The sequence below is a fragment of the Choristoneura fumiferana genome, chromosome 6, assembly GCF_025370935.1.
Source record: "Choristoneura fumiferana chromosome 6, NRCan_CFum_1, whole genome shotgun sequence".
Lineage (NCBI taxonomy): Eukaryota > Metazoa > Arthropoda > Insecta > Lepidoptera > Tortricidae > Choristoneura > Choristoneura fumiferana.
Window position 1 is genome coordinate 1,626,989 of NC_133477.1, and position 27,793 is coordinate 1,654,781.

A 27,793-nucleotide genomic window follows, 5' to 3' on the forward strand; every position below is an offset into this window, starting at 1 on the left:
GGTGTTCCGTTGTTTAAGGACAGCGACGAAAACGACTTCCAAAAATCCCTGTGTCGTTTTTTTAATGACTTTTTTGTGTTTTTAAAGTCTTTTTGTGGATTTACCTACTCCTTTTGCATTGAATATGTTTCTAAATAATTTATTGAATCAGGCGTTACTTTGCGGAGGTCCATATCAATGAACTAAAATAATTTCCTTGCTCACCCGCGACCTTACAATAGCTAAGCTTATGCAAAATATGCGTGTTCATGCAGTTCCTCCACCTCCACACTGTAAGAACACACACAAATCACACAAACCCATCTATCACCACCACCACACTACACTGACGCGTTTCGAACTCAAACAGAGCTCATCTTCAGAGTGACACAACCGTACACCATGCTACCAGTTGTTAGACTCAACAACTGAGTCGGAAATTATTTTAGTTCATTGAATATGTTTCTTGTATAGGTACATGCTCATTTTTCTTGGTACCAGGCAGTCACTTCTTTTCAATCTTTCTTATCTCTAGGAAAGGCGTGTTTTCGAGTTAAAATGGTTTTTTGTGCTCACGCGCAATAACATCGGTGATTTCGATATATTTGTCATTAGGTACCTGGAGGTCTAGAGTTCAAATCTAGGTCGGACACGGCGTAGCTTATTGTTTGTACATTTATTTAGTTTACGTGTTAGGTACTTTAACCAAAACACTTAAAGATGATTGTAAAAAAAATCTCAAATAAAATTTATTTATATTATATCTTTAAAAAAAAACACTAGCAAAAAATAAGCAAAAGACGGTCGCCGACTGCTCAATAAACTAAACTAAATACTCATGGGAAGTACGACTCGTGTTCGTTGATTTTGTTAACAACGCGCTCGGAATCACAATCGTTTTTAACACTTCTTTCTGTCACACGGTGTAGGACGACGGTAGAAAGAGATAGTGAATTGTGAATGCGACCGCGAGCGTTCGCCCGCTAGACAATACCAACCTGCTGCGAGTCAAATTTTAATCTTGATCTTATATCGCGCTTGACATCAAAGCCTTATTCATCCCATTGTTCGGGCCCATCTAATTATAATTTTAGTACACATTCACTTTCAAATGCCGTGTTCTGGACGCGACCGTGCCGAGCTATCAGTTGGAACCGACCCAGATTCGATTTACTGTCATTCAGCACAGCCCTCTCATTCTGAGAGGAGGTCTGTCCTGTGCCCGGTAGTGGGACGTATATCGGCTGGGGTGATGATAAGTACAAATAAATTTACTAAGTATTTTGAATTCGGACCAAAATGAATACCGTCCAAAAGTAATACGATAACCTAATCAACAAAAAGTTGGAAAACCCCCGACTTTGTCACTTCAAAGTTCAATATCTTAGAAACGGTTAAACCGATTTTGATGAAACATATCTAAGAACCATCGCTAGAAAACCTGCTTTCAAATAAAAAAACCGCATTCAAATCGGTCCACCCGTTTAAGAGCTACGATGCCACAGACAGACATACAGACAAACATAACGGTCAAACTTATAACACCCCTCTTTTTGCTCAATGAGCGAGAGGATAAAAGGGGCGTGGCGCCCTAACCTAAAACCACTACTGATCACAGGAACCTTCGTTACATTTTGACAGAATTCACTTAGACGGTATTTAATTATGGACTGAATTAAAAATACGCGAAATAAACATTTTCTATTTTTATTTTTTCTATTAAAATGGTCAATTTATGGGGATCGGATTCGGAAAGAGGAAATCCGACAGAGAACTAAAGTCATCCACATAGCTCACCGAATAAGCAAACTGAAGTGGGCCGGCCATACCAGCCGAAGAACCGATAACCGCTGGTGAAGGAGTTCTTGAGTGGAGGCCGCAGATCGGCAAGCGTGGCCTGGGACGCCCTCACACTAGGTGGAGCGATGATCTTCGAAAGGTAGCTGGCAAAAACTGGATGAGAGTGGCCGAGGATTGTGTTCAGTGGCGAGCAGGAGAGGCCTTCGTCCAGCAGTGGAATAAGATAGGCTGATGATGATGATGATGTGCAAGATTTTCCATGGAATGACAGCAAATCGGTTTTATCTGGGTTAGTTTTGTCATGCTAGAACTAAGGTTTCGTAAAACGTGACCGAGGTGCGACGAAACGAGGCAGTTCGTAAGCTGCGCGCGACGCCGAGAATGCAGATTTTCGCAAATCTCGCTGACATGGTTTAAATTCCTTTTAAACTACATAGCACTGCAGGATCTCTTTGTATGCTAGTTTTGAACGCGGATGGCAACTTAATGCAAGTTTAAATTCAATCCTTTCGGTAAGCCATTCGGTATTTAATTGAATCTCAGCCAACGTGCATTTTGCGAGCAGTTGTGCCGACTGCAATGGAACTGCATTGAAAGTATAGGCTGACGGCAGTTGCAGTCACGTTGATGTTGGTATGCAGTCCGTCTGTACTGGCCCTTACGCTGGGGTGACCAACTTCATTGAACCCAACCCAGATCAAGCTTTTTTTATATGAGGTAAAAATGGACACCTATAAGTTGAGTTACACGGTGCGTTACGGCCCTTTGAGAAAATTATAGGCTCGTTTTTTGAAAATCCCCAAGTTGTAAGTACGGGTCCGGAAATACTAGCGCTGTTCTCCTTGCTATACGACCTGCCCATTGCCATTTTAGTAAGAATTCGCTTGGGTCGGTGACCCTGGTTCTACGTACTTATCGTATTTCTGATTCGATCTCATAGACTCGGCGTAGAGAAACCCCGAGCATGTTCTCCATAGCTTGCAATGAGGGCTACTTGATAGGTGAAATATCGCTAGATGGCGCTTTAGTATCCTGAGGTTCGGTTGGCGTCACGTCTTGCTTGCGATTGGCCAAATTGGTTGGCTAAATGAGCCAATCGCAAGCAAGAGTCAAACGTACCGTGAGATAAATATTAGCCCCCTTATTCATAAACGACAATCAAACCTATTTTAGTTATTATTATTATTATTCCCTCAATGGCGGCCTTAAGGCTTGGCCAATGTCAGTTGCGATGACAGGGTTGCGGTTGATTCTGCAGAACGCCAACAGTTTGACAGCAGCAAGAAAATAATTTTGAAAAGAGAAAAAAAAAATCCTTTTCGGCCGAACGCTGTTGCGGGAGTCACGTCACTGCGACAAAGACAAAAGATGTTGTTATTGATTAGATAGAACTATAGTCTTATATTATTAGAGGATATAAAATCACACAGAATGGTAATAAAAGGAGAATATACATAACCCTATTTTAGTTAAAATGCCGCTAAAATTCGTTTGTCCTTATCTGTCACTTCGACATTTGTATTTGTTAAAAAGGGACAAAGCATTTGTTAGTTAACATAGGCTTGTTAAGTTTTATGAATAAGGGGTATGTCCTAGCCTATGAAATTGGCGATTTTTCTATCGTGCTTCTAACTATCGTAACTTCGACATAACAGACATAGAAGATGTTCAGTTTTACACACAATATTTTGACTTCATCGTGCACTTTTGACTGCCATAAAACCAAAGCATTTATTTAATTAACTACAAGAAAAAATATGTTTTAAAACACGTTTATTTTTGTTTCCAGAATTTAGTTTTTGATTGGGTGTGATTGTCGATCCATTTTTTTACATTTTAATTGATTTTCATAGTTAGTTTATTATTGTCTTTAAACACGAACATAAGTTACATAACGCTAGCATTGTTGGTTGCTAAATAAATTAAAAAACATTTAGTATGGAAAACGCAACTGCTATAAAAATTAAGATTGGTTTTTTGGAATCTTTTTGTACTTATTTTTTATTTCAATTCTAATTTTTTTGTTACTTTTACGGTCATCCCGTAAAACCTATATCGAAAATACAAACTGAAATATAGAGATGCACAGAAAAACCAGAAAAATAAGACCAGCGCTGGGAATCGAACCCAGGTCCTCGGCATTCCGTGCCGTGTGCTATACCGCTACACCACCGCTCAGTTTGTATTTTTTGCTATAAAAATCTCCAAAAATAAAATACAAAACCCCAAATTTCATAGGTAAGAACCTAATATGTGGTCTACCACCCTAAAGTTGATAAACGTTTGCATGTCATAAAACAATAATGCCAATAGACGTGTCTGTCAACTTCAAAATTCGACTTTAGCAACATATTCATTTGATAGAAACTTGTTTAAAAATTGATAGACCACTTATTTGGCTGACGGTACCATATGATACTAACGCCATCTAGCGATATTTCGCTTGTCAAGTAGACCTTATTATGTTTATAATAATAATAATAATAATAATCAAAAAATACATCACGGGACAATTCACACCAATTGACCTAGTCCCAAGTAAGCTTAGCAAAGCTTGTGTTATGAGTACTAAGCAACGGATAAATATAATTAAATATAGATAGATACATACTTAAATACATATTATAAACACCCAGACCCGAGAACAAACATTCGTATTTTTCATACAAATATCTGCCCCGACACGGCAATCGAACCCGGGACCTCAAGCTTCGTAGTCAGGTTCTCTAACCACTAGGCCATCTGGTCGTCGCAGTTATGTTTCTGATGTTTCCGTTTGTCCACAGCTCGGCCGCGTGCCGGTGAGCGTGATGGTCCCACCGCGGTACGCGACGCTGCCGCTGCCGCCGGCGCCGTACGGTGCGCCCGCGCCGCTCTTCTACCCCGTGCATGACGCTGTAAGTACTCGGCCCGACCCGGCGACCCAATGAGGGTTTTTGACAGGTGGATCGCTAGATGGCGTAAGTATCGTAAGGTCCATTTGATGTTATAGGAAGATGACCTCTTGTATGTAGTAGTAACGTGTCCGTATAGATAAGTCGACGTTCCATATTCGAAAAATGACTTGATTCCCATATCAATCCTGTACACTTTTTGGGTTTTTTTTTTTTTATTCAACTGGATGGCAAACGAGCAAGTGGGTCTCCTGATGATAAGAGATCACCACCGCCCATAGACACCTGCAACATCAGGGGGATTGCAGATGCGTTGCCAACCTAGAGGCCTAAGATGGGATACCTCGAGTGCCAGTAATTTCACCGGCTGTCTTACTTTCCACGCCGAAACACAACAGTGCAAGCACTGTTGTTTCACGGCAGGATTAGCGAGCAAGATGGTGGTAGCAATCCGGGCGGACCTTGCACAAGGTCCTACCACCTGCAAAAAACACACACACACTCTTTCCCGGCCCAGATAATACCGTTATGGAAATACCGACCCTGTTTTTCGTGTACACACCCATAGAAGCTCCTGTCAGTTTCTATGTGCGGGTACACAAAAAACAGGGCCGGTATTTCCATGTCGGTGCTATCCGGGCTGGGAAAGAGTGTCACCCCACTTTTTTATCTATAATTAAATTATAAAATGTATAAATTCAAAAGTTTGTGAGTGTGTGCATGTGTTGTGTTGACGCTGAAACGGGTGGACGCATTTCGATGTTATTTGGTATGTAGATAGCTATCTACATATCAAATTTTATCCAACCGGGGCGGTTGGCGCGGGGCGGATCGTGCGTGGACATTAGGGCATGCTCCCGGGAATTCCCGGTACTGAAAGTACCGGAAATCCCGGGAATTTTCGAATACACTGGTACGGTTCTGGGAGAAAAAATCCCGGTTCTTCGGTTCCTTCGGTACTGAGTTTGTAACTAAATTAATTGACGTTTTTTGAATTCAAAAATTACGCGTGGCCTTGTAATGCTGTCACCTTAACCGATTCACACACGCTCGGTTTTATTCGGGTGCAATCGGCATGCTCGGTCCACCTGCTGCCCGACCTGACGACGGCGACGACGACGAATGGTGAAGGTGTAAGTTTTCGGCTACAAAATACATCTCGATCGCGTTCGCGATAAAATCTCAATTTGTATGGAAACACGAACAGCGCCTCTGGTGGAACGTTTGCGATGTTCTTGTTTCCATACAAATTGAGATTTTACGCGAACGTGATCGACACGTATTTTGTAACCGAAAACTTACACTAGGGGTACTGAGGTCTTATTGCTTAACGCACTTGGTATCACAATCGTTTTTACCATTTCTTTCTGTCACTTCGTGTAGGATGAGGGTAGAAGGAGATGGTGATTGCAACCGCTAATGTCAGCGCGTTAGACAATACGGCCTCAGGTAGTCAAAATATAGCTGTTAGGATTTAGTATTGGTACTATCCTGTAGTCTGTATGTCTAAACGATTGATAATGATAGTGATGAGCTTGTTTGTGTTTTTATCTATGTAATGTTAATTAACACTACCATCTAAATAACAACTAGTTATATGTTAGTGATGTGTTACGTATCTTTTTGTTCTATTTTGTCATATTTTTATATACAGTACCTAATAGGCTTGCATTTGACCACAATCACGCCTGATGGTAAGCAAAGATGTTGACTGAGGTGGAGCACGCTTGCCAAATAAATGTCCATTCACCCTAGATTTTAAGACAGCCTCATTGTAGCGATCAGAAAACACAGAAGCTGGCAAGGCTTTCCACTCCTTAAATATCCGGCCGGATAATGAAGGACGAGCGAAAACGCTTTGTGTGAAGTTTAGGGATGCTGACAACATAAAGGTGAAGATTCCGCCTACTTCTGGTCGACCTGTGAATGGAAGGAACTGATGGAATAAGATTGTGTAGCACCGAGCACGAGCTACCCTTCTGCGGTGGCGAACTCTGTTAGCAAAAATTTACCACAAAATCGCCGCTAATGAGTTTCTTCATCGCTCGCCGTTCCACCGAATCCAAAGCAGCCAACTAGTACTGGGCAGAGCCGTCCTAAAGGTGACAGCAATAGGTACTCCATGCAATACCGGACTCGGGCTCTGTAAGGGTGAAGGAGCTGGTCCGCAGTAAAGTATAGCCTAACTTTGGAAAGGATGCCAAGCTTTTTCGCAGCGGTTTTCACCAAGGCCTCGATGTGACCCCCAAAGTTTAGTTTGGAAGAAAAGTGCGAATATTCAGCGGTTTTTTTTTGTCGTTAGTTTCTGGCAGGTGTTATTAAAAAGGGTTATGCGTAGGGTTAAATTTTTATGAAAATTAAAGACAATACCGATGCTAAATTTCGCGTGATTAAAATTGACGCAATTTTCTTTCTGTTGTGCTTATAAACGTGGGATGCTAATGGCGTTTGACCGAGCGTTCAAAACGCTCAAATATTCGTCCTTAAAACAAGTGTAACTAAAAGGTGGTGGGAAATAGAAAGAGGCACAGAACGGAAAATAAACACGACTGAGTTTTTTAAAACCGACTAAATTGGCACAGGTGTGAGAAATTCAAAGCCAGAGCAAAAGCATGAGCTTTTCTTACAGCATGAGTGGTCTTGTGGAACGGGAATAACCACACCTGGCGGTAGGCGTTAAACTCACCCAGAAGTGCAACCTGCGCTATAGAGAACCGCCGTAGGACCACCTCAGCCGAGTCACAGAGGGAAAAACCAGCCCGCACAGTGCGCACAGCGGCAATGCGGAGACGTTTGAGCGAACGTTATAGGTACACAGGCATAGAGCATCTTTTCCATACCTGTGTTTTGACTTTTGTTGATTAAATTTTGCACTTTGTTAATTCTTTTGGGTTAAATTACAACAATTATCACTTTATAGGTGTTTCATTTATCAAATTAACAAAAAAAATACAATTCATTTACTCAGTACCGAAAAGTACCGAAATCCCGGGAATTCCGGTTCTGCCCCAGTACCGAAAATCTCAGTCCCGGTTCTGGAAATGGTACCGGTACGCATGCCCTAGTTGACATCACGGTGTGATGTTGCTCATATACAGCCACGTAAATAGGCCCGCCGCACTCCCGACCCGACCCGCTCCCGACCCGCACCCGTCTAGTGTGTTTTCCACTTAATGCTTCTTAAATACAGCTTTAACATATTCGACCTACGTATTGCAGCGCTTAAGGCGACGTCGGTCACCGCGCGACCAGCGTTCGCGTCGGCGTCGAGACCGCGACCGCGACCGCGAGTCGCAGCTGACGCGCTCGCTCGAGCGCATCCACCGCAAGCGGCGCGCCGACCGCGACCGCGTGTCTGACGCGGAACTAAAGCGAACTTACACCGGACTCGACAGGTACTCGTATTATACTACAAAAAAAAACTTTAGAGTTCCAGTTGCTACCTAGAAGATACCTACATGATTCCAGAACAAAAACACTTTTTATACTTACATAATGTTGTTAAGGAAAATAAAAAAGTTAAATTACTTGAAAATCCCATGTTTACCTAAAAACTTCAAAAAGATTAAGTTATCAATTCGGCTGTATTTTTTTATGTTTGTTATCTCAGAACTCCGTCCTTATGAACCGATTTGAAAGTTTTATTCGTTGTCGTTTTTACACATCTATGGGCCGGCGCACACTGTCGGCACGGCACGGTTCGGCATGGTAGCCCTCGGGCTGCTTTATCAGCCTTAAGCAAGCTTAAACGTCACTCACTATACATGCCTAAAAAGATAAATGACCACTATGTCGCAATCTAAAATTCTGAATATGACTATTCGCTTGCACCGTTCCCACGGTACTAAATTAAACCTGCATTTGGATCCAGGATGTTTTATTTACACCTCGGCATGCCTGAAGAAACCTCGACAATAAGTGCCGCTAGTGTACGCCTGCGGGTGGGGTGGCCAAGGATCTCTTGCCGTGCCGATAGTGTGACGTGTGTAACTTTCACAGGGTCCCAATAAATTCACTTATTTACCAGTGGTTTAAATGTAAAGAAGTAACAGACAGACAGACAGACAGAGAACCTTTTACATTTATAATATTAGTAAAGATTGTTATTTGTTGTTGTTGATGTTATTAATTGTAAATGCGTAGGGCGCAACCAACGCCATGAAAAACAGGCTAAATCGTCGCTTTAATACTTCCAGGGCATACGCGGAGCAGTTCATAGCTGTATGTGACTCCAGTCGAACCGCAGCCGAGCACCACGACTCATTGCCCAGCACTGCCAGCGACTCTAGTCGCGAGCAACGAGACTCCATGTAGATTGACGACTCCAGTCGCGACCTACGAAACTCCATGCAGACTGACGACTCCAGTCGCGACCTACGAAACTCGATCCATGCACACTGGTGACACCAGTCGCGACCAACGAGACTCCATGTAGACTGGCGACACCAGTCGCGACCAAAGAGACCCCATATACACTGGTGACTCCAGTCGCGACCAACGAGACTTCATGTAGACTGGCGACACCAGTCGCAACCAACGAGACTCCAGGTAGACTGACGACTCCAGTCGCAACTAACGAGACTCCATGTAGACTGGCGACTCCAGTCGCGACCAACGACGACCAACAACTTCAACTGCAACCAGCGACTCCAGTCGCAGATAGTGCCACTTTACGTAGACTAGTGACTCCAACTGAGACCAGTGCGTCTCCGTATAGATCAGCGATTCCATAATGGACCGCAGATAATTATAGCGCCCTCTTGCAAACGTCATCTACGTTCATGAAGATCTTTGTCGCACTATCCCAGTTTGTAAACCCCTGATATTGTGTAACGCACTCGCAATCACAATCGTTTTCACCACTTCTTTCTATAAACACGGTATAAGATGAGGGTAGAAAGAGGCGGTGAATCGCGAGCGCTTTGGTGTTAGACAATACGGTTATTGCTTACTAAATGAATTACGCTAGCGTTTTCATTTTGCGTGTTGAAGGCGTATGCGCAAATACTAGCCGCATAAATTAAATCTTCCGAGGGATGATATCAAACTCTGCTGGATCAGAGTCATGGAGTCTGTTTATAAGTAGAATACTATCGAAAAATTAATCATTTCAATTAAGGACTTGTACCTACTGTAAGATGTCTCCAATACTTCAATGAATATTAATTTGAATTAGTCGGCATTAAGAAAAAATCAAATTCGTCACAGGGTTTTAAAATAAGTTAAAACCGTTTTCTTTCTGACCTACATAGGTTATTTTAAGCTATTATTCCACTAAGTTTCTTATTAATTACCGATTAACATTATTATCTAATTACCTATTGGCACAGATCTTGAATGAAAATTTTGTTAGAAAATCATGGAGGAGGCATTTTTAGGTGATTCTTGTGACGGTATGTAGTCTGAGCAACGACTAGCTCAGACTAAATCCTCCTCAAAAAGTACATCATTATTTAACAACACTTTAAACTACAAGGCTATTATTTCAAAAGCCACAGGGATTATCACAAAATGATTCCACCTTAGGAAGAAAATTACCAAAAGCCTCATTCATAAGCCGCTGTTAAGTCAGTGTGAACTTTAATATTTTTTGTCTTTGTCTGTCTCTAGCGGCTAGAGTCTAGCCCGACACGATTAAACGTTAAATCACATACCTTCATAGCAACACTATATTATGTAAAACACATATCATACCAAACTAAAATGATAGCTTTACGATTGTAAATAATTATAATGTTACTAACTAATGTCACTGTTAAGTCCGAGACACGCTTAACTGGCCGTTAAAGATGGTTAACTGATTTTTTTTTAAAGTATGCTAATTATATATAGGTAGAGTCATTCACGAATGGCGCGTGCCGTGGTTCTTATTACAATGTCATTAATGTCTAATTTTGATAAAATCACGCGTCTTCGTGGATGGCACTATGTATATAGCGCTATGAATTTGAACTATTAGACTAAAGACAAAAACGGACTGATGATAAAAAGTAACCAAGTTCTGAAAACTCCAAGCCGCGATATGATTAGACAGTCAAAGTAGAGTTACAACGGCGTTACCAATTCGGAAAAATATCTGCAAGCAATTTCACTAAGCTCCGTCTAGAATGGTCGGTTAAGCATGTCGGTTAAGTCCTAAACTTAATAATGTATCTGCACCTCACTAACAATGTGGCAGATCCTTTCATCGAGCAAACTCCACGGTCTTGAACTAATCTGTCAACTGAACCCGTTGCCAAGACTGGATCTGTCTCGACAACTAACAAGCACACAATACTTGTAAACTTGTGTTTATTCGTCAAAAATCTGTGTTATACGATACTTTTAAGTCTTATTTATCTAGATAGTAGTTTACGCTGAATGATCGAGATGTTCCTGTTGACAAAAACCGTTAAGATACTTAAAGCAATATTTATTTTGTTTAAATGAAATGTGTACAGTAAGTACTTATACTTTAGGTACCTCGCGCACTAGACGGGCGCGGCCATGCCCAGTGGGCGCAACAACCAGAGGTCATATTGGTTAACTAAGTCTGCGGCTCTGAGGCGGAGACGAGCGGAGTGGAGAGGAGACGTATAGGGATGGACCTTACTTTAAATACAGAATGCTGTTTTTGCTTTTCATTGCGTCCATAAAAATTATATCCCAAAAGTACCGTCTTATGACGTAATTAGTATTTAAAAACTTTATTCGAATGAAACATCTCAATCATACAGCCTCTAGTTTTAATTTGTATATTTCAACTGAAGTCCTACGTACCTTGGCGGTGCCAAATTGCACGCACGATCGGCCTGTATATACTTAGTGCATCTAAATTTGCTCAATTCGTTCGAATTACTAGTTTCCTAATCGTATTTTTAAATGTCTTACAAAGTACTTATGACAGCAGTATTTTTCGGAGGGCAAGGTATAGGGTTATTCCAGTTGTCCGCACAGGGTCTGATTTTGAAGTCTTAAGGCCTTTGGGCTAGGAAGAAACTAAAAAGTCAAAAAAGACTATTCGAAACGAACACCGAACATGTCAATGACCTTCTTCTATTGTTTCTTGTAGAAACTTCTTCCTTATGGGGGCCCCGACGGCTGTTCCTAAATCCGGCCCTGTGAACTACTGGAATTTTATGCCCTGAAATGCAACGCACAATCAACTAGAAACATCCCATGACTATAGTACTATAGGTATTGTTATTGCCCGTCATATTTTTGGCAGAGATGAATGCGCGCGAAACCATCTCCTGTAATAAGTACTTTGTGAATTTATTTATAATATTAGTTATAATTATAATGCGTTAGATTTAGTCAAACCGTTTGGATTTGTATTATAATCAGAAACTATTTGTGACATTCAATAAATTAGAAGATAAGTGGTCGTTAATTTTAGACAAAATAATGAAAGAAATGGAATAACAAGAAAGCAGAATTTTAATTAAATTAGGATTATATTTATATTTCATTGTACAAACAGCTAATCTATATTATTAGTTTATATTCTTCAGGTTATAATTAAATTATAAACATTTCGTTGTATTCTGTTACCATTATTCATACATTTGCAATTAATTGTTCAATTCAACTTCATTCTAGAATAAGTGCATAATAGTTATTTATGATACAAGTGCGGAAAGTAGGCAATTCCAAACGAGTGGCGGAGAACTTGAAACACGAGCGAAGCGAGTGTTTTGAGCCGGCACGAGTTGGGAATTTCCTACTTTTGACACGTATATCATACAACGTTTTACAATGCATTAAGCGAGGAAAAAAATCGAGGCAGTGACTACATCATTTTTTTGCCATACTCCTTTAGTAGCAGGCAGTAGATATACATACCGACATGCACGCCAAACCAAATTCGTTAACGTATACACTTTATTAAACCAACTTTCATAACAATCATTGACTCAGAGGATTAGAACAGCTACAGCTAGGTACTAATGATAGGTAAAGGAGACTTTGTTTTAGTATCGTGATTTTTTATGATTAATTATTAGCCCTTGTTGCTTGACATTTTCCACACTTATATTGGCTAGTCCTTATCTCCTGCACGCTCCTATAATGCTAAATATCAGTGCAACCCGTGAATAAATCCGTGTAATAGTTAATTATCATCAAGTATATGTTTTATGTATCTAATCTACCAGCTATTAACAAAAAGTTACCGTAAATCTGAGATTTTTTAGCTTTGGAACTGTAAATAAATCAAAATTGGTTCACTAATTCTAATAGATAAAAGCAAATAAATAAGAATAAGACATACCGGTAGATGTTATAATATCCATGTGTGTAGAAGTAGATTATTCTATCAATTTACGATGTTTATTAACTTAGGTATGTATATTATAGTTCACGTATTTTGTTCAGCATTGAGTTTGTCACTGACAATATGTGCTTCGTGGAGGACGAAAGGCGGCGTAAAGTCACATATAAATTCATCATTTAAACTCTTCATTTTATTTACTCATCAAAAATTAATTCACCGGACTGAACTCATGAACATTACTTTGGCGGGGTTTCATGACAGGCGCGAACGGGTAACCATGATTGGTTCGTGCTACGTCGTGCGCGCGCACTGGAAGCTCATTGGTTAACTTTCGAGTGCGCGCGCTTGACGTCGCACGGTCCGAATTGGACTCAAAAATTTATTTCCTTTTTTTTCATAACTTTCGATGGAATTAAAATACGAGTTTACATGAAAAATAAAATAACGTTCTCTTTTCTGTCGCGTTTAATCTGTATTATCTTATCAGTAAATATTCAGTTGGTTGCATCAAACGTTTTCTTATTTGTTCAAAGCCTAAATATAACGACTCTTTAGACTTATTTTTTAACAATACTTTGGACATCATTTGGCAGTTTAAAAAGTTACTTTACCGCACAAGTGCGGTAAGTAAAATCCATACAACTTTACTGCACACTTGTGGATGCGTGCAGGAATCACTAATTTTCTATGGATATGTTGACCCACGTCAAGAGGCACTTTCCGAGCACGTGCATTGTAAAGAATATTATAGTTGAGACTCTTTTGTCATAGATACGAAAAGGCATTTAGTTCATGTTAGAATTGAAATGTTACGTAACGTCATTATAACCGTAGGTACCTATTTCGAAACATCACGACAACAGAGTTCAAAAAACTTATAGTACATTGTGTCTTAAGGGCGGTAAATAAGGAATTACGAACGAGAGTCTATTAGAAGCCCGAAGTCGAAGACTGAGGGCTTTAATGAGTCGATGTTCGTAATTCTAGTACCGCCCGTGCGACATACAATGTTTTTCATCACATTTGCGAGTAAAATTGTATATTTGTAAAAGAAAAACTGATATTTTTTGAAAAATTGCCGATACCGCTGATTGCGCTCTTGGCAGCGCCAGATAACCCGCCGCGTCGCGTCGTTTCACTTCAATGTTCACTAAAACACTAGTGTTTATCTTGTCAGCTTTTACCTGCAATGTAACATTCGCTAGAATGCTCATGAGAGTGAATGTACAAGTTCATCAGCACCTTAACACGTTCGGGCCCCGCAACGATCCACTAAGCTCTTACACTATGCCGACGCATATCCCACAGCAGTCACTTCTATGCCAGTGACACGTATACGGTGCGAAATTCTTGCTCAGAAGTTTATGAACTCGACTAGTATAGGTATACCTACTTCATTCCACGCATATACATTTTTTGTAAATATGTTTGACAATGCCTTATTTATGTAATTTAAACATTTCTCAGCCTAGAACACGATTTAATTTTAATCTGGAGTCAGACGTTAGTTAATATTAAGATATCGGCATAGTTAATATTTATTCACAGTACGAAATCATTTTATCGACGCTGACATTGTCAAGTGCTAGATGATCGTAATAAAGTTTTATAATAAAAACTATTGTTTTACTCAAGTCATCCTGGATATAGAAACCTACTTTTTTGAAAAATAACAAAGTTAGCCTTCAGGGCCAAAGTGACTTAATATATAAATAAGTTAATGTGTCTACTCCAATAATTATTCGTGATAGACTTTTATATTCTTTAAAAAGAACAAATGTTTATTAACGGTTTTTAAAGAAAATAAAAGTTAATCACGAATAATTATAGGAGTGGAGACACATTAACTTATATTAAGAACAGTTCTATCAGACCACATTTTTAATTTTGATTAAATTTTTATGGAATAATCGAGAAAAACTAACAAAAATACAACATTGCCAGCTCAGCAGCAGCAGCAGTCGTGCGGTCCCTCTGATACTTATACTATTTAATACGAGAGCGAGAGAGACCGCACGACACGAACTTCGATTTTCAAGTTTCGTAGTAGCCCGTAGTAGCCGAACAGCGTAGGTTTCTAGAACTCGTTGTCGCTGAGGGCGGAGGCGCGGCCGGGCGCGGCGCTGGGCCGCTCGCTGCGCAGACGCAGCTCGCTCTCGGACGAGCTGCTCAGCGAGCCCGACCCGTCCACTCCTGCGCAAGAGGATACACATGGAGGCGTGGAGTAAAGGAGGATACAAACATTCGTATTACCTATTCATACAAATATCCGACCGGGTATCGAACCCGGAAACTCTAGCTACGTAGTCGGGAACTCAAACCAGTAGAAAATACAAACTGAGACATGGATGCACAGAAAAACCAAAAAAAGAGACCAGCACTGGGAATCGAACCCTGGTCCTCAGCAATCCGTGCTGCGTGCTATAACCCCTACACCACTGCACGAATTTTTCCTATGCATACATATCTCAGGTTGCTTATTTCTACTATGCTACTTAAGCAGCAGCACTAGCGACATCTATGTTTCGTCGACAGACGTCACACTCTTTCGAGTCCCAAACAAAAAAAACCAGTAGGCTATATGCGATCGTCGAAAAAAAAGATTGATAAAGAAAATTGTTCGTATTAATTCGTATAAGTATTTCATACCAATATCTGCCCCGACCGGGAATCGTACAATGGGGGGAAGAAAGAAGAATGTGGACAAGTTAGGAATGGTATGCTGACGACATGTGATTCACAACGATTTAAGATGGTGACCAAATAGGACTGCGAAGGTGCGATAGGCCAATGCGGGTTTTCTTTCACAGAGGCGAAATATCGCTAGATGGCGTTAGAATCGTGAGGTCCGTTTGACGTTTGCTTGCGATTGGCTCATTTAGTTATTTTTCATCACACTTGCTCGTAAACAGTGTCGTAACATGCAGGCTACCTTAGTTGCAACCCCCCAAATAAAACCCTCGACCTTAACGTGCTTGTCATGAAGCCCGTGGTCGGTAAATGAGTCAATGCCCGTACTGATGGCGCTGCGCGCGCTGCTGCAGGACTACATGGACCATATGCACACGCACGTTGCGGCGCATGCCGAGGGAGGTAGAGGGCGACGTTGCCAAGAGCACAGCCTAAGGTATCGCCAATATTTGGAAGCATTATAGTTTTTCTTTTACAAATATAAAATTTTACTTGCAAATGTGATGAAAAACATTGTATGTCGAGCGGGCGGTACTAGAATTCGACTTCGGGCTTCTAATAGACTCTCGTTCGTAATTCCTTATTTACCGCCCTTAAGACACAATGTCACGAGCAAACGTCAAACGGACTTCACGATACTAACGCCATCTAGCGATATTTCGCCTGTCTTTTAGCCCTCAAGTCGTTTAACTTCAAACTCGCATTTCGTCGCAAACCTTATTTGCCTTTTCTTTAGATACCAAAATCTTAAAATTCTTAGAATTGGATTTATTATACTTGGTTGGAATTTATTTTTTATTCCACTGGTGAGTCTCTTGATAGTAAGAGATCAATACCGCCCATAAACATCTGCAACACCAGGGGTATTGCAGATGCGTTGCCAACCTAGAGGCCTAAGATTGGATACCTCAAGTGTCAGTAATAGGTATTTAGCTAAATGTCAACAAACTTCAGCTACCAGATTTGGTAAATTCAAGGATTTTAAACATGTTTTATCTATCTATCATTATTATACAATACAAACTGGACTAGTGTATTTCAATACAGAAATGTAAATGTTTAGATAGTTTAATTGGGGAATTTCAATATCTCTTCATTATATCTTCTTTCTTTCAATATTTAAGACACCAATCGACGTTGTTTTGTTTACATTTAGTTAAATACCTATCGAAACCAAGTATAGAGTTTGAACGGCTGCAAGCTACCTTCAATGAGGTCGGCGAATTCGTCGTCGTCGGCGGCGAGCGTGCGCGTGGCGGGGCGCGCGCGCGGCCAGCGCGACTCCTCCACGCCTGCGCCTGCGCCTGCGGACGAGGACCGACGCCGCTTCACAATTAGATAACCAACAAAAAGTTGGAAAACCCCTGACTTTAACACTTCAAAGTGTGCGGCTGAACCGATTTCGATGACACGTGCCTGAGAACCATCGCTAGAAAACCTGCTTCCAAATAAAAAACTGCGTCCTCATCGGATTACCCGTTTAATAGCTACGGTGCCGCAGACAGACACACATAGCGGTCAAACTTATAACACCCCTCCTTTTGTCTTTAGAAGACATTATTCTATGCCAATCTGGTCAAAATGGTCCAAAAGTTGATGCGTCTGGACTGTACGTAAATGGGCACTGACAAAGGTCATAAAATTTACCAAGGGACTACTAAAGTGTATCATCAACTTTCACACATTACTATAATGAATATTGATGCAGCTTGAAGAGTCCCGAGCGTAATTTAATTTAATATGTGGAAAATTTAAATAATTTCAAAGTATCAACATCGTTTGACCTATTTTAACCAGGTGAAGGAAAAGGTGGTTGTCGTGCCGTACCTATCAGGAAGTCAAACAGCTGGCCAAAGACCGTACGGAGTGGCGATCACTCCATCGACAAGAGCATAGCTCTTAAATTTAAGAAGAACATCGTTTAATCAGTGTACAGCAAGTGTTGTCAGCCTAATTTTTTTTTATACCGTAAACTGCTTCAACTTTGCCCTCTGGCCCCAACATTGCCTGATTCGATTTAGAGTCGATAACTAGCACCCTTCGAGGTTTTTAAACTTTTATCTCCCCGTAATAATAATTCCCGTGTAGATAAATGTTTAAAACCTATAAGAGTGCTAAGTTATCGACTCTAAATCGAATAAGGCAATGTTGGGGCCAGAGGGCAAAGTTGAAGCAGTTTACGGTATGCCATAGAATTAACGTGCCATAGAGCGGTCGGTCCGAGTCGTCGTCGGAGCGGTCGTCGTCGCGGTCGTCGTCGAGCGAGTCGCGCGCCGCCACCGCCATGCTGCCGAACGCGCGCCGCGCCTCCGCCGCGCCGCCGCCTGCGACACACGCCACGCACGCGATACAAACAGAGAGAGAAAGTAAACATTTACCCCCTTATTCATAAAACTTAACAGGCCTATGTTAACTAACAAATGCTTTGTCCCTTTCTAACAAATACAAATGTCGAAGTGACAGATAAGGACAAACGAATTTTAGCGGCATTTTAACTAAAATAGGTTTGATTGTCGTTTATGAATAAGGGGGTAAATCGTGATGGCATGAAAAAATCGGCCAAGTGCGAGTCGGAGTAGCGCACGAAGGGTTCCGTGCCATAATCTATACCTACAATAGACATTAGCAAAAAAAGGCAAAAAAAAATTAAGTTAAATATTTATTTTATTTTAATTTAACTATTTATTTTTAAAGTGATTATACAACTAAATACTCTGTGAATATTTCAAGCGTATACCTGTTGCCGTTATTAATATCTAGCAAAAAAACGGCAAAAAAAATCACGTTTGTTGTATGGGAGCCCCCCTTAAATATTTACTTTATTCCGTTTTTAGTATTTGTTGTTATAGCGGCCACAGTAATTCATAATCTGTGAACATTTCAAGTGCCTAGCTATTACGGCTCAAGAGATAGAGCCCTGTGACGGACGGACGGACAGACAGACAGACAGCGGAGTCTCAGTAATAGGGTTCCGTTGGCACCCATTGGGTACGGAACCCTAAAAAACCATGGTTGCAATGAATAAATGAATATGAATATGAATGCCACTAATTATTATCACACTATAATATTATAAATGCGATTGTAAGTCTGTTTTTTTTTTGTTTGTTACTTTATCATCATCACGTCTAAAGCACTGAACCGATTTAGACGAAATTCGGTATGCAGATAGTTTGAGTCTCGGAGAAGGATAGTTTTTATCCCGGAATATTGCATAGAACGCGGAACGGATAAACGAGTTCTACGCAGACGAAGTCGCGGGCAACTGGCTATACCTAGTGTCATCCACGAAGACGCGTGATTTTGTCAAAATTAGACATTAATGACATTGTAATAAGAACCACGGCACGAGTCGCGTCATCATGAAGACTCTATAGTTATCAACAATCGAAGCAATCCTTGATCTCAATATCTTTTGCTCTAAGTGAATAATCTCATCTCACAAGCATTGAGCATGACAGTTACAAATCTCGAAAATACAAACTGAGACATGGATGCACAGAAAAACCAGAAAAAGATACCAGAGCTGGGAATCGAACCCAGGTCCTTAGCAATCCGTGCTGCGTGCTATAACCCCTACACCACCGCTGGACAGGAATCTAGACACGAATTTTTCCTATGCATACATATCTCAGGTTGCTTATTTCTACTACGCTACTTATGCAGCAGCACTAGCGACATCTATGTTCCGCTCTCATCGAGAGACGTCACACTCTTTCGGAACCAACCGCTCACCCAGACAAGAGATGTCGCTACTAAGCAATCAAATTACACGCAGCACGGATTGCTGAGGACCTGGGTTCGATTCTCTTTTTCTGATTTTTCTGTGCATCCATGTCTCAGTTTGTATTTTCGATATGGTTTCACGGGATACCCGTAAAAGTAACAAATTTGGAGTTGAAATAAAAAATACAAAAAGACTCCAGAAAACCAATCATAGTTACAAATCTAATTCGCTTTCAACAAATGCATGCTGGGAGACCTATGGCCAACAGTGGACGTCCTGCGTCTGATATGCTTACCAGCAGTCTTGATCCGCAGTCTGGTCTTGGGCCTGGTGGCCGGGCGAGGCTGCCTGGCCTCGAACTCCTTGCCATCGTCGCTGGAATCCAGCTCGTCTGTTTAAAAACACGGACCATAGGCACTTGTCCCACCGCCGACGATGAGCGAGAAGCGAGCAGAGCGAGTAACTAGAAACGAGTGGGCGAGCAGTGAAAAGCGAGTGTTCGAGCACGACGGGCGATTACTCGCTCTACTCGCTCGAGCCGGGCGGCCGCCAAGCTAACAGCGCTGAGCGAGTATCGCTGAGCTAGTTTTATAGCTTAGCGAGTTTTATAGCTTAGTGTGAACCGCCAGCGATCAACTATTAATATATGTGTCTCTTTTACTCACACAGGATCTTATATCTTTTGTTCGTTTCTTGAGCGAGAAAATAGTCGATAGCCAATCGTTTCCTCGCCGGCGGTGAGACAACTGCCTTAGTACAGAACTCTTCGTAGATGATACACTAAACCCTACCAATTCTACTAATATTAAAATGCGAAAGTTTGTGAGTATGTGTGTGTATGTTTTTACTCCTTCACGCTAAAACGGCTGGACGGATTTGGATGAAATTTGGTAAGTAGACAGCTGGTCATCTGGATTAACACACAGGCTATTTTCCGGCGGAATAGGGACAAAATTTCGAAATAACAAGCAAAGCAGAGGATCGTAGGTTCAAACCCCGGCTCGCACCTCTGAGTTTTTCAAAATGCACTCAAACTCAAACTCACAACATTCATTAACAAGAAAAACACTACATCACAACAAAAACACAGTAAAAACATAAACAGGAGAAGAGAGGAAAATAAGAGACATTGTGCTGTAGTGTGATGCCAAAAGGATGAGTGCGAAACTACATTTTGAAATTTACCACGAGCTTTACGGTACAGGAAAACATCATGAGGACACCTGCACAACCTGCGAAGCAATTCAATGTGTGTTTTAAGTTCCCAATCCGCAGTGGGCCCGCGTGGGAACTACAGTCATTCTGAGAGGAGGCCTGTACCCAGCGGTGGGTATGAGAGCTTTGCTGACCTGACTCGCTGAGCTTGCCGAGCACGTCTTCGGCCTCGTACTTGTGGATCAGCGTCATGATGGCTGCCTGCTGCTCCTCGGCAGCCTGCGCAACAGACAGACAAAGTAATCTATACTAATATCATAAAGAGGCAAAGTCTGTGACATTGTAGGGGGGTCGATCAAATTTTTAATCAAATAAAATGTCAAAATATCATTATTAAATTCAGGCTGTAACAAGCACTAAGAATGTCAAAAAAACAATAACCACCGGTACGGAAAACCTCTTTAATAATACGACAAGAAACTCAACCAGGGTTTTTTTTAACCGATTTTCAATATCGAAAAATACAAACTGAAATATAGATGCACAGAAAAACCAGAAAAAGAAGACCAGCGCTGGGAATCGAACCCAGGTCCTCGGCATTCCGTGCCGTGTGCTATGTGCTACGTGCCTTGTGTTTCAGTTTGTATTTTCGATATAGGTTTTACGGGATGACCGTAAAAGTAACAAAAAATTTGGAATTGAAATAAAAAATACAAAAAGATTCCAAAAAACCAATCCCGATTTACAATGTTTAAATATTTACATTTGGGAAATTTGGACTCATCCATGTGTCCGTGACAATCATTAATTTTATAATACGCCTTAGATATTTATGTCTTCTTGACACTAGATTTGAATTTTGTGTCTGTTTGATCAGTAACATTTTGTGGGATTTTATTTAAGACTAGCTGGTTGCCCCGTTCAAATATTTTTTTTTTAATTTTGGTTAGCACAAACACACAAATCTTATCCTGACAATAGAGAACATAACAAAAAAAAAAGTTATCCAGTTCGGTGCCGTCGTTTGGAAATATGGGCAACGAAGTGCTAAAGTTTATTTTGTCACCATTCGGCTACAGAACCTTAAAAAGGACAGACCTCTGCTTGTGCCGTCTCCAGCACGCTGAGTTGATGCTTGAGCGCTTCGACGCAGCGGTAGCGCAGCACGTACCGCTCCCACAGTAGCTCTATCTCGCTCTCCAAAGCCGACAACTCGCCTTGGTACGCTGGCCTGGTGGTGTTACAAAATTAGAGCCACTTAGGTCATGTCCATGTTATACCTACATACCCTTAAGTATTCAATGTTATTTTTTTCCATCTAATGTATTTTTATGTGTATCGAATATGTGTAAATAAATGTTTCTCTCTCTCAAAGTCAAACCGTGTGGAGAGGCATCTTACTACTTATTTGTTCACTAGATGGCGCTAGGAGTCGCTACAGTCGCATTAGTGGGTAATTTTATTGCCCACCCCCCAATCCGGCCCTGTTTTCAAGGACTGGTCCTTGAAAACAGGGCCGGATTAACCATGTCAGGGCCCCTAAGCAATGCAAATTCTCGGGCCCTTTTTCCGCCATTTGAAGATCATCAGCTCCTTTCAAGTTCGATCAAATTAACTGATAGCATGTGTGGAAAGAATGCATAGGTAATTAAAAATATTTTTTTTACTTTATGAAACATTTTTGATTTCTTTAGTGCGCGTGCGGGCCCTTCGGCAGTTGCCTGTTCTGCCTAATGGTCCTAATGCCCTAATGGCCCTGCTTGAAAGGCTTTCAACGGTACCCCACTCTATATTGTTTATATATGACAAAAAGTTCCACGGCCACGTTAACAGGCCCACCGCACTTCACACCCGACCCGCTCCCAACCCGCACCGGTTCTATGTATATTTTACGCTTGGGTTCCTGGTCACGAAGTCTACGATACGGAGCCCTAAAAACCGTGTCCCAGGACTCGTACTGACTTGATCTTCTGCACGGTGTGCAGCCGTTTCTCTGCGCGCAGCAGGTCGGCGCGCCGGCGCTCCAGCTTGGCGTCGAGCGCCGCCTCGGAGGCCGCGACGCTGTCGATGCGGTCCCTTGCCGCCGCCGCCCGCGCCGCCGCCGCCGCCAGCGCGCGCCGCAGCGCCGCCTCCAGCGCCGACATGTCCAAAGGACGCGCCAGCGCCTGCTCGCGGACCTCCTACAAAAATACGGCCAATGGGGACACGTGATAAATAAATAATAAATAAATATCACGGGACAATTCACACCAATTGACCTAGTCCCAAAGTAAGCTTAGCAAAGCTTGTGTTATGTGGTACTAAGCAACGGATAAATATAATTATATAGATAGATACATACTTAAATACATAGTAAACACCCAAGACCCGAGAAAAAACATTCGTATTTTTTCATACAAATATCTGCCCCGACACGGGAATCGAACCCGGGACCTCAAGCTTCGTAGTCAGGTTCTCTAACCACTAGGCCATCTGGTCGTGATAGGCCTTATACTAGGATCGTTATACGAGCATTATAATTTTTTACTTGTATATTTGCGAAACACGATGAAATAAATTGTTACTATCATTAATGTTATGTTTTAAGCCCACATTTTTATTTGCCTAAGGTACAGGCTACTTCAGTATCCTAGTTTAGGCATTTAAGTTATTTATGAATTAGCATGATATTGTATTATGTTTAGGTACTCAGTGTTCTAATTAGATGAACATTGAGTGAGATGATTGAGTCAAAAGTGTACCTAGTATATGGGTTTATTGTTTAATAAAACCTAGACGTAATTTCAGCGCTTACTTACTTTTTATGTGTAAACAAATATTATGTTTTTAATAAACAATTTCAATTTATTTTACACTAGCTTCTGCCCGCGGCTTCGCCCGCGTGGAATTCGGTTATCGCGCGCTGTTTCCTCGGGAACTGTGCATTTTTCGGGATAAAAAGTAGCCTATGTCAATCTCTGGCCCATAAACTATCTCTATACCAAAAATCAAGTCGATCCGTAGCTCCGTTTCGACGTGAAAGTCGGACAAACATACAAACACACACACTTCCTCGGGACTCCGACTATCTCCATACCGAATTTCGTCTAAATCGGTTCAGCGGTTGAAACGTGAAAAGGTAACAGACAGGCAGAGTTACTTTCACATTTTTAATAGTTATTATTAGTAGCTTTTATTTACTTATGCACGGTAGAAAATTATGTCACAGGTCTTCAATTTTATGATATGCAATAGAGCAAACTGCCAGGTCACACTTTAAAACTAAGGTGTTAGTAAAGGTAGATTTAAGAGGCTTAATTGGCTTATCCTTGGATCTGATAACTTTTTACAGCAAAATCGTTATGAGCTTGTCAGCGTTATGAAATGTTTTTGACGGGATGTTATTTTACAAAAATAAGTTTCAACATTTTCTGTCATCTCCCAGGATAACAGGATCAAAGGAATTTGGGCACAAATGTGTGCCTCTGGGAGAGGACAGGTTAATTACCAACTTGAAAAAGTCTCACCTTGTTCTCGGCCTCTTTAGCCAGCAGATCGTGGAGGAACGCCCCTTGCGCCGTGATGTCCGTAGCAAGGGCTCTCGCTTGCTTAATTTCGCCCAACTACAAAGCATAAACATAAACATTGAAATAAAAAACCCTGTGAGGAGAGGCTACAGTAAAAAGATCTCTCTCAGGCATGCCCATCGTGCCCACAACGATGGATCCCCTTGCCAAGTATCGACCCGGGTGCTGACGTCGTATATAGGCGAGCGGGCGGCAGCCGGTCGGGCGGCAGCGCGGCCCGCATCAGCGCCGCTCCCTTGCCCAGTCAGTTCAGTACTGACCAGGGTGCTGACGTCGTATGTATATAGGCGAGCGGGCGGTCAGCCGGTCGGACAGCTGGTCGGGCGGCAGAGCGGCCCGCATCAGCGCCGCCCCCTTGCCCAGTCAGTTCAGTACTGACCAGGGTGCTGACGTCGTACGCGAGCGGCCGGTCGGGCGGCTGGTCGGGCGGCAGCGCGGCCCGCATCAGCGCCGCCCCCTTGCCCAGTCAGTTCAGTACTGACCCGGGTGCTGACGTCGTACGCGAGCGGCCGGTCGGGCGGCTGGTCGGGCGGCGGCGCGGCCTGCGCGGTTCGCAGCAGCGCCGCCACTTTCAGCAGCTCACGCACGGCCCAGCCGTCCGCGCCGTACAACCGCTTGCCGTTCAGCTTCAGGTTGGCGCGGGAATGCTGGAATGAGAACTTGCTTACATAATTCCTATAGACCAGAGGCCGTTTTGCCTAACGTTTCTGACGCCTTTGATCGCAATCTAATGACAGATTTAGCATACAAAAACTGTCATTTGATTGCGATGCGAGCGCCAGAAACGTTACGATACAATACGTTGCAATACGGCCTCAGATTAGAATGACACTCGTTAAGGTGCTGACAAACTTGAGCATTCGCTACCTATTGAGCATTCTAGCGAATGTTACATTACAGGTAAAAGTTCTCAAAATAAACAGGAGCGTTTAAGCGAGGATTCTAGCGAGCATTCAAGTGAAACGACGGAAAATTTGCTGCGAGCTTTTTACCGAGAATCCATCCGACATCATGCGCGCCATTTTTGACTACCATTTACTACCTACTTAGAGCGTTTCCTAGGTTCCCTAGAATGATCGATGATCGATCGATGGTCGTTGTTATTTAGCTCTATGTTTGACTCTATTCGTTGTTTAGTTCGACTAGTAGTAGACAGGTAGTGTTGGGTTTGAAGTACCTATTATACTTCATTTATTTTAACATTTGAAACTTAACATTAATATTTGCACACGATTTAAGTGAAACAATGAAACTATTTAAAATTGTGTTAACTTCTATCATAAAAACATAATAGATACCGCTGATAAATTTACCTGAGTTACAATTAGACCGTTAATTCAAACCTTAAAGTAAACGGAGTATAGTAAAATATTATTCTGCCCGGTGTATTTTTTTCCACGGACGATTGTATACCTAACGTATTATAATCCGTCCAGCAGTTTAAGCTGCAGAGAGGACCACAGCAATAAGCATACATGCATACATCAGTGCATCCATACAAATTATGCTCGAAAAACATAACCCTCCTTCGTAGTCACCAGCATTCATATCTGCCACAGCCCTAGAAATAGAGTCGTATCAGATATTTATGCACGCTTGTTGTGTCAGATATTGGTGCTGGTGACTGTACAGTCGGGTGAAGCGATGCAAAAAGTTGCCCAACTGCCATGGTGTGGACTCACAAAGAGCGCCTGCGCGTGAGTGACGAGCGCGACCCGCTGGTCGGGGCTGCCGCGGCCGCCGGGCAGCGCCGCGTCGGGCTCCAGCCGGGCCGCGAGCCAGCGTATACAGTGCTCCAGCGCCGCCCAGTTGGGGCTGCGGAATGTGTCCAGACACACCGCACGCGGGTAGCCCAGCGCGCGCATTGCTTCGCTGAAATCTATTTTTAACCCCCGACGCAAAAAGAGGGGTGTTATAAGTTTAATAATTAAGCTTAATGATTAACTAATTTATTTAATCAGTCGTTACTTTGCGAAGATCCATATCAATGAACTAAAGAGGTGAAAGAGAAGGAGGGGAGGTAATGAGGTCGTTTTAGGTCATTAATATTTAACCTGATTTTTTTAACCCTGGGTTAGAAATTAACTCGGGCGGGACCTTTCTTCTACGCTAAAACCTTTCTCTTTTAGCGGAGAAGCAAGTTAAATTAGCATAAATTAGAGTCAACTTTACAGTCAAGTGCAAAAATAAGTATCTATTCGAACCACTCAAAAATATATTACTACGGCCTTAATGAGGGCTATCGTTTTTTGTCTCACTAGATGGCGCACTGTTGCGTGAGGTTTTTAAGTATGGTTTTGAAAGTCTGTTATTACGGGCGTGGAAACAAAGTTTAGATTAAAATCATATTTAATACACCTTAAAACCGTACCATATAAATATCGAGCATGCCACAGTGTTGCATAGTCCCCGTTTTGTTCGGAAAAAAGGGAGGACAAAGGTTTCCGAAAGACAAAACTGTCTCAAAACACAGACATTCATTGCCCCGGAACGCATATTTGCCATAATTAATTTCAGATATTGCAAAATATTCACACAATTATTCTAATTCTAAATAAACCCGCGTAGCTCACCCAATAACTATGAGATTTGACATTTCGGAGACCTCACGCTACACTAGCGCCTCTAGCGGCGAATTCACACGCGATAGCCCCCATTGCGTCGGAATAAGAGTCTGTGGTACTTTATTTTGAAACTTTGAATAAGTTCATATTTTTACAATTGACTGTACAATACATTAATATATGTGATACTAACGAGCTGATCTGATGATTAAGCCGGAAGCTAGTCACTAGAACTTCAGGACAGAACAGCGTAGAAAATCAAGCTGTGTTTGGACTTGTTAGTAGACTTAAGGTTTATTTTAACTAAAATTTATTACATAGATAAAAAAGTCACTTACTTCGCAGATCTCTGTAAGACATGTTGCACTTATTCTAACTTACTGCTGCTACTTTACATCGTTTCTTGTTAGAAATTGATATTCTTTACGCTAGCGTTGACACAATCGACAATCGCAAGCTCAGATCGCAACTCAATGTTTGTTGTCAAGCGTAACCATAGCAACAGGGCCTACTCCGAAATTCGTATCGTATCGTCCCTCTCACTCTCGTATTAAATAGTACAAGTGTCAGAGAGAAGGAACGACACGAACTTCGATTTTAGAATTTCGTAGTAGCCCCGCAGCATGAATACCATAGATAATTTACTCGACAAGATAGATTCTTTGTGCGAGACTTTGTTTTAATGAGGGTTCCAAAGAGTATAAGGTTCTTACCTATAGGGTTCTCTTAGTCACTAAAACTGCGAATTTCCGAAGCTTCCTCCTCACTCACAGCTCACTGTAATGAAGCGTTTCTATTGGTTCATGTCATGACTCATGAAAAACACATTCTTCGTATCACATCCTCTCCATCTCTGATGGGAATGGAGCCTAAATATTGACGTTCGGCAGAATCAACTGTACAGTCAAATAAACTGAATCTCGTACCAGGGTGGATACTTTGTGCTATTGATGTGATGTCATATTGCTATTCCATACATGTGCCAAAGGAAAATCATAGCTAAATTGATTATGAAAAGGTCCCACTCAGAAACGCGATTTAATTTCCTCGACTGTAACCCGTTATCGTAACTGGCATTAGCCCAATTCTCTCAAGCCGCCATTCAGGGGAATAATAATAACTAAACTGGCTAATTATGACGAGCGCATTGAGAGACGAACATA

The 27,793-nt window shown here is 41.8% G+C and overlaps 2 protein-coding genes across 2 annotated transcripts in view; one reads left to right on the plus strand and one right to left on the minus strand.

The window, feature by feature from the left end:
* Nucleotides 1-14,545, plus strand: part of LOC141428799 (uncharacterized) — a 164,328-nt gene extending 149,783 nt beyond the window's left edge. The window contains exons 5-7 of the mRNA XM_074088817.1: nt 4,566-4,676; nt 7,893-8,068; nt 8,870-14,545. Coding sequence (XP_073944918.1) covers nt 4,566-4,676; nt 7,893-8,068; nt 8,870-8,987 — 405 coding nt within the window. The 3' untranslated portion in view covers nt 8,988-14,545. The remainder of the gene's footprint in view (nt 1-4,565; nt 4,677-7,892; nt 8,069-8,869) is intronic.
* Nucleotides 14,546-14,643: 98 nt separating this feature from the next.
* Cluap1 (clusterin associated protein 1) lies at nt 14,644-27,157 on the minus strand. Its single transcript, XM_074088825.1, has 11 exons — nt 26,969-27,157; nt 25,749-25,945; nt 24,549-24,713; nt 24,007-24,102; nt 22,463-22,680; nt 21,599-21,731; nt 20,695-20,779; nt 19,641-19,736; nt 17,823-17,942; nt 16,824-16,916; nt 14,644-15,120 (listed from the first exon to the last, which is right to left on the minus strand). The coding sequence occupies exons 1-11, from the start codon at nt 26,988-26,990 to the stop codon at nt 15,005-15,007; spliced, it is 1,341 nt and encodes a 446-aa protein (XP_073944926.1). The 5' UTR covers nt 26,991-27,157; the 3' UTR covers nt 14,644-15,004.
* Between the last annotated feature and the right edge of the window lie 636 nt (nt 27,158-27,793).

What these genes read in the sequence shown, in the direction of transcription:
- Cluap1 (XM_074088825.1), bottom strand. Translation starts at nt 26,990, where the DNA reads ATGTCTTACAGAGATCTGCGAA. An exon ending in CACACCGTGCAGAAGATCAA is followed by an intron (nt 21,732 to 22,462) that starts GTCAGTACGAGT and finishes TAACACCACCAG; the next exon opens with GCCAGCGTACCAAGGCGAGT. An exon ending in TGGAGACGGCACAAGCAGAG is followed by an intron (nt 20,780 to 21,598) that starts GTCTGTCCTTTT and finishes TCTGTTGCGCAG; the next exon opens with GCTGCCGAGGAGCAGCAGGC.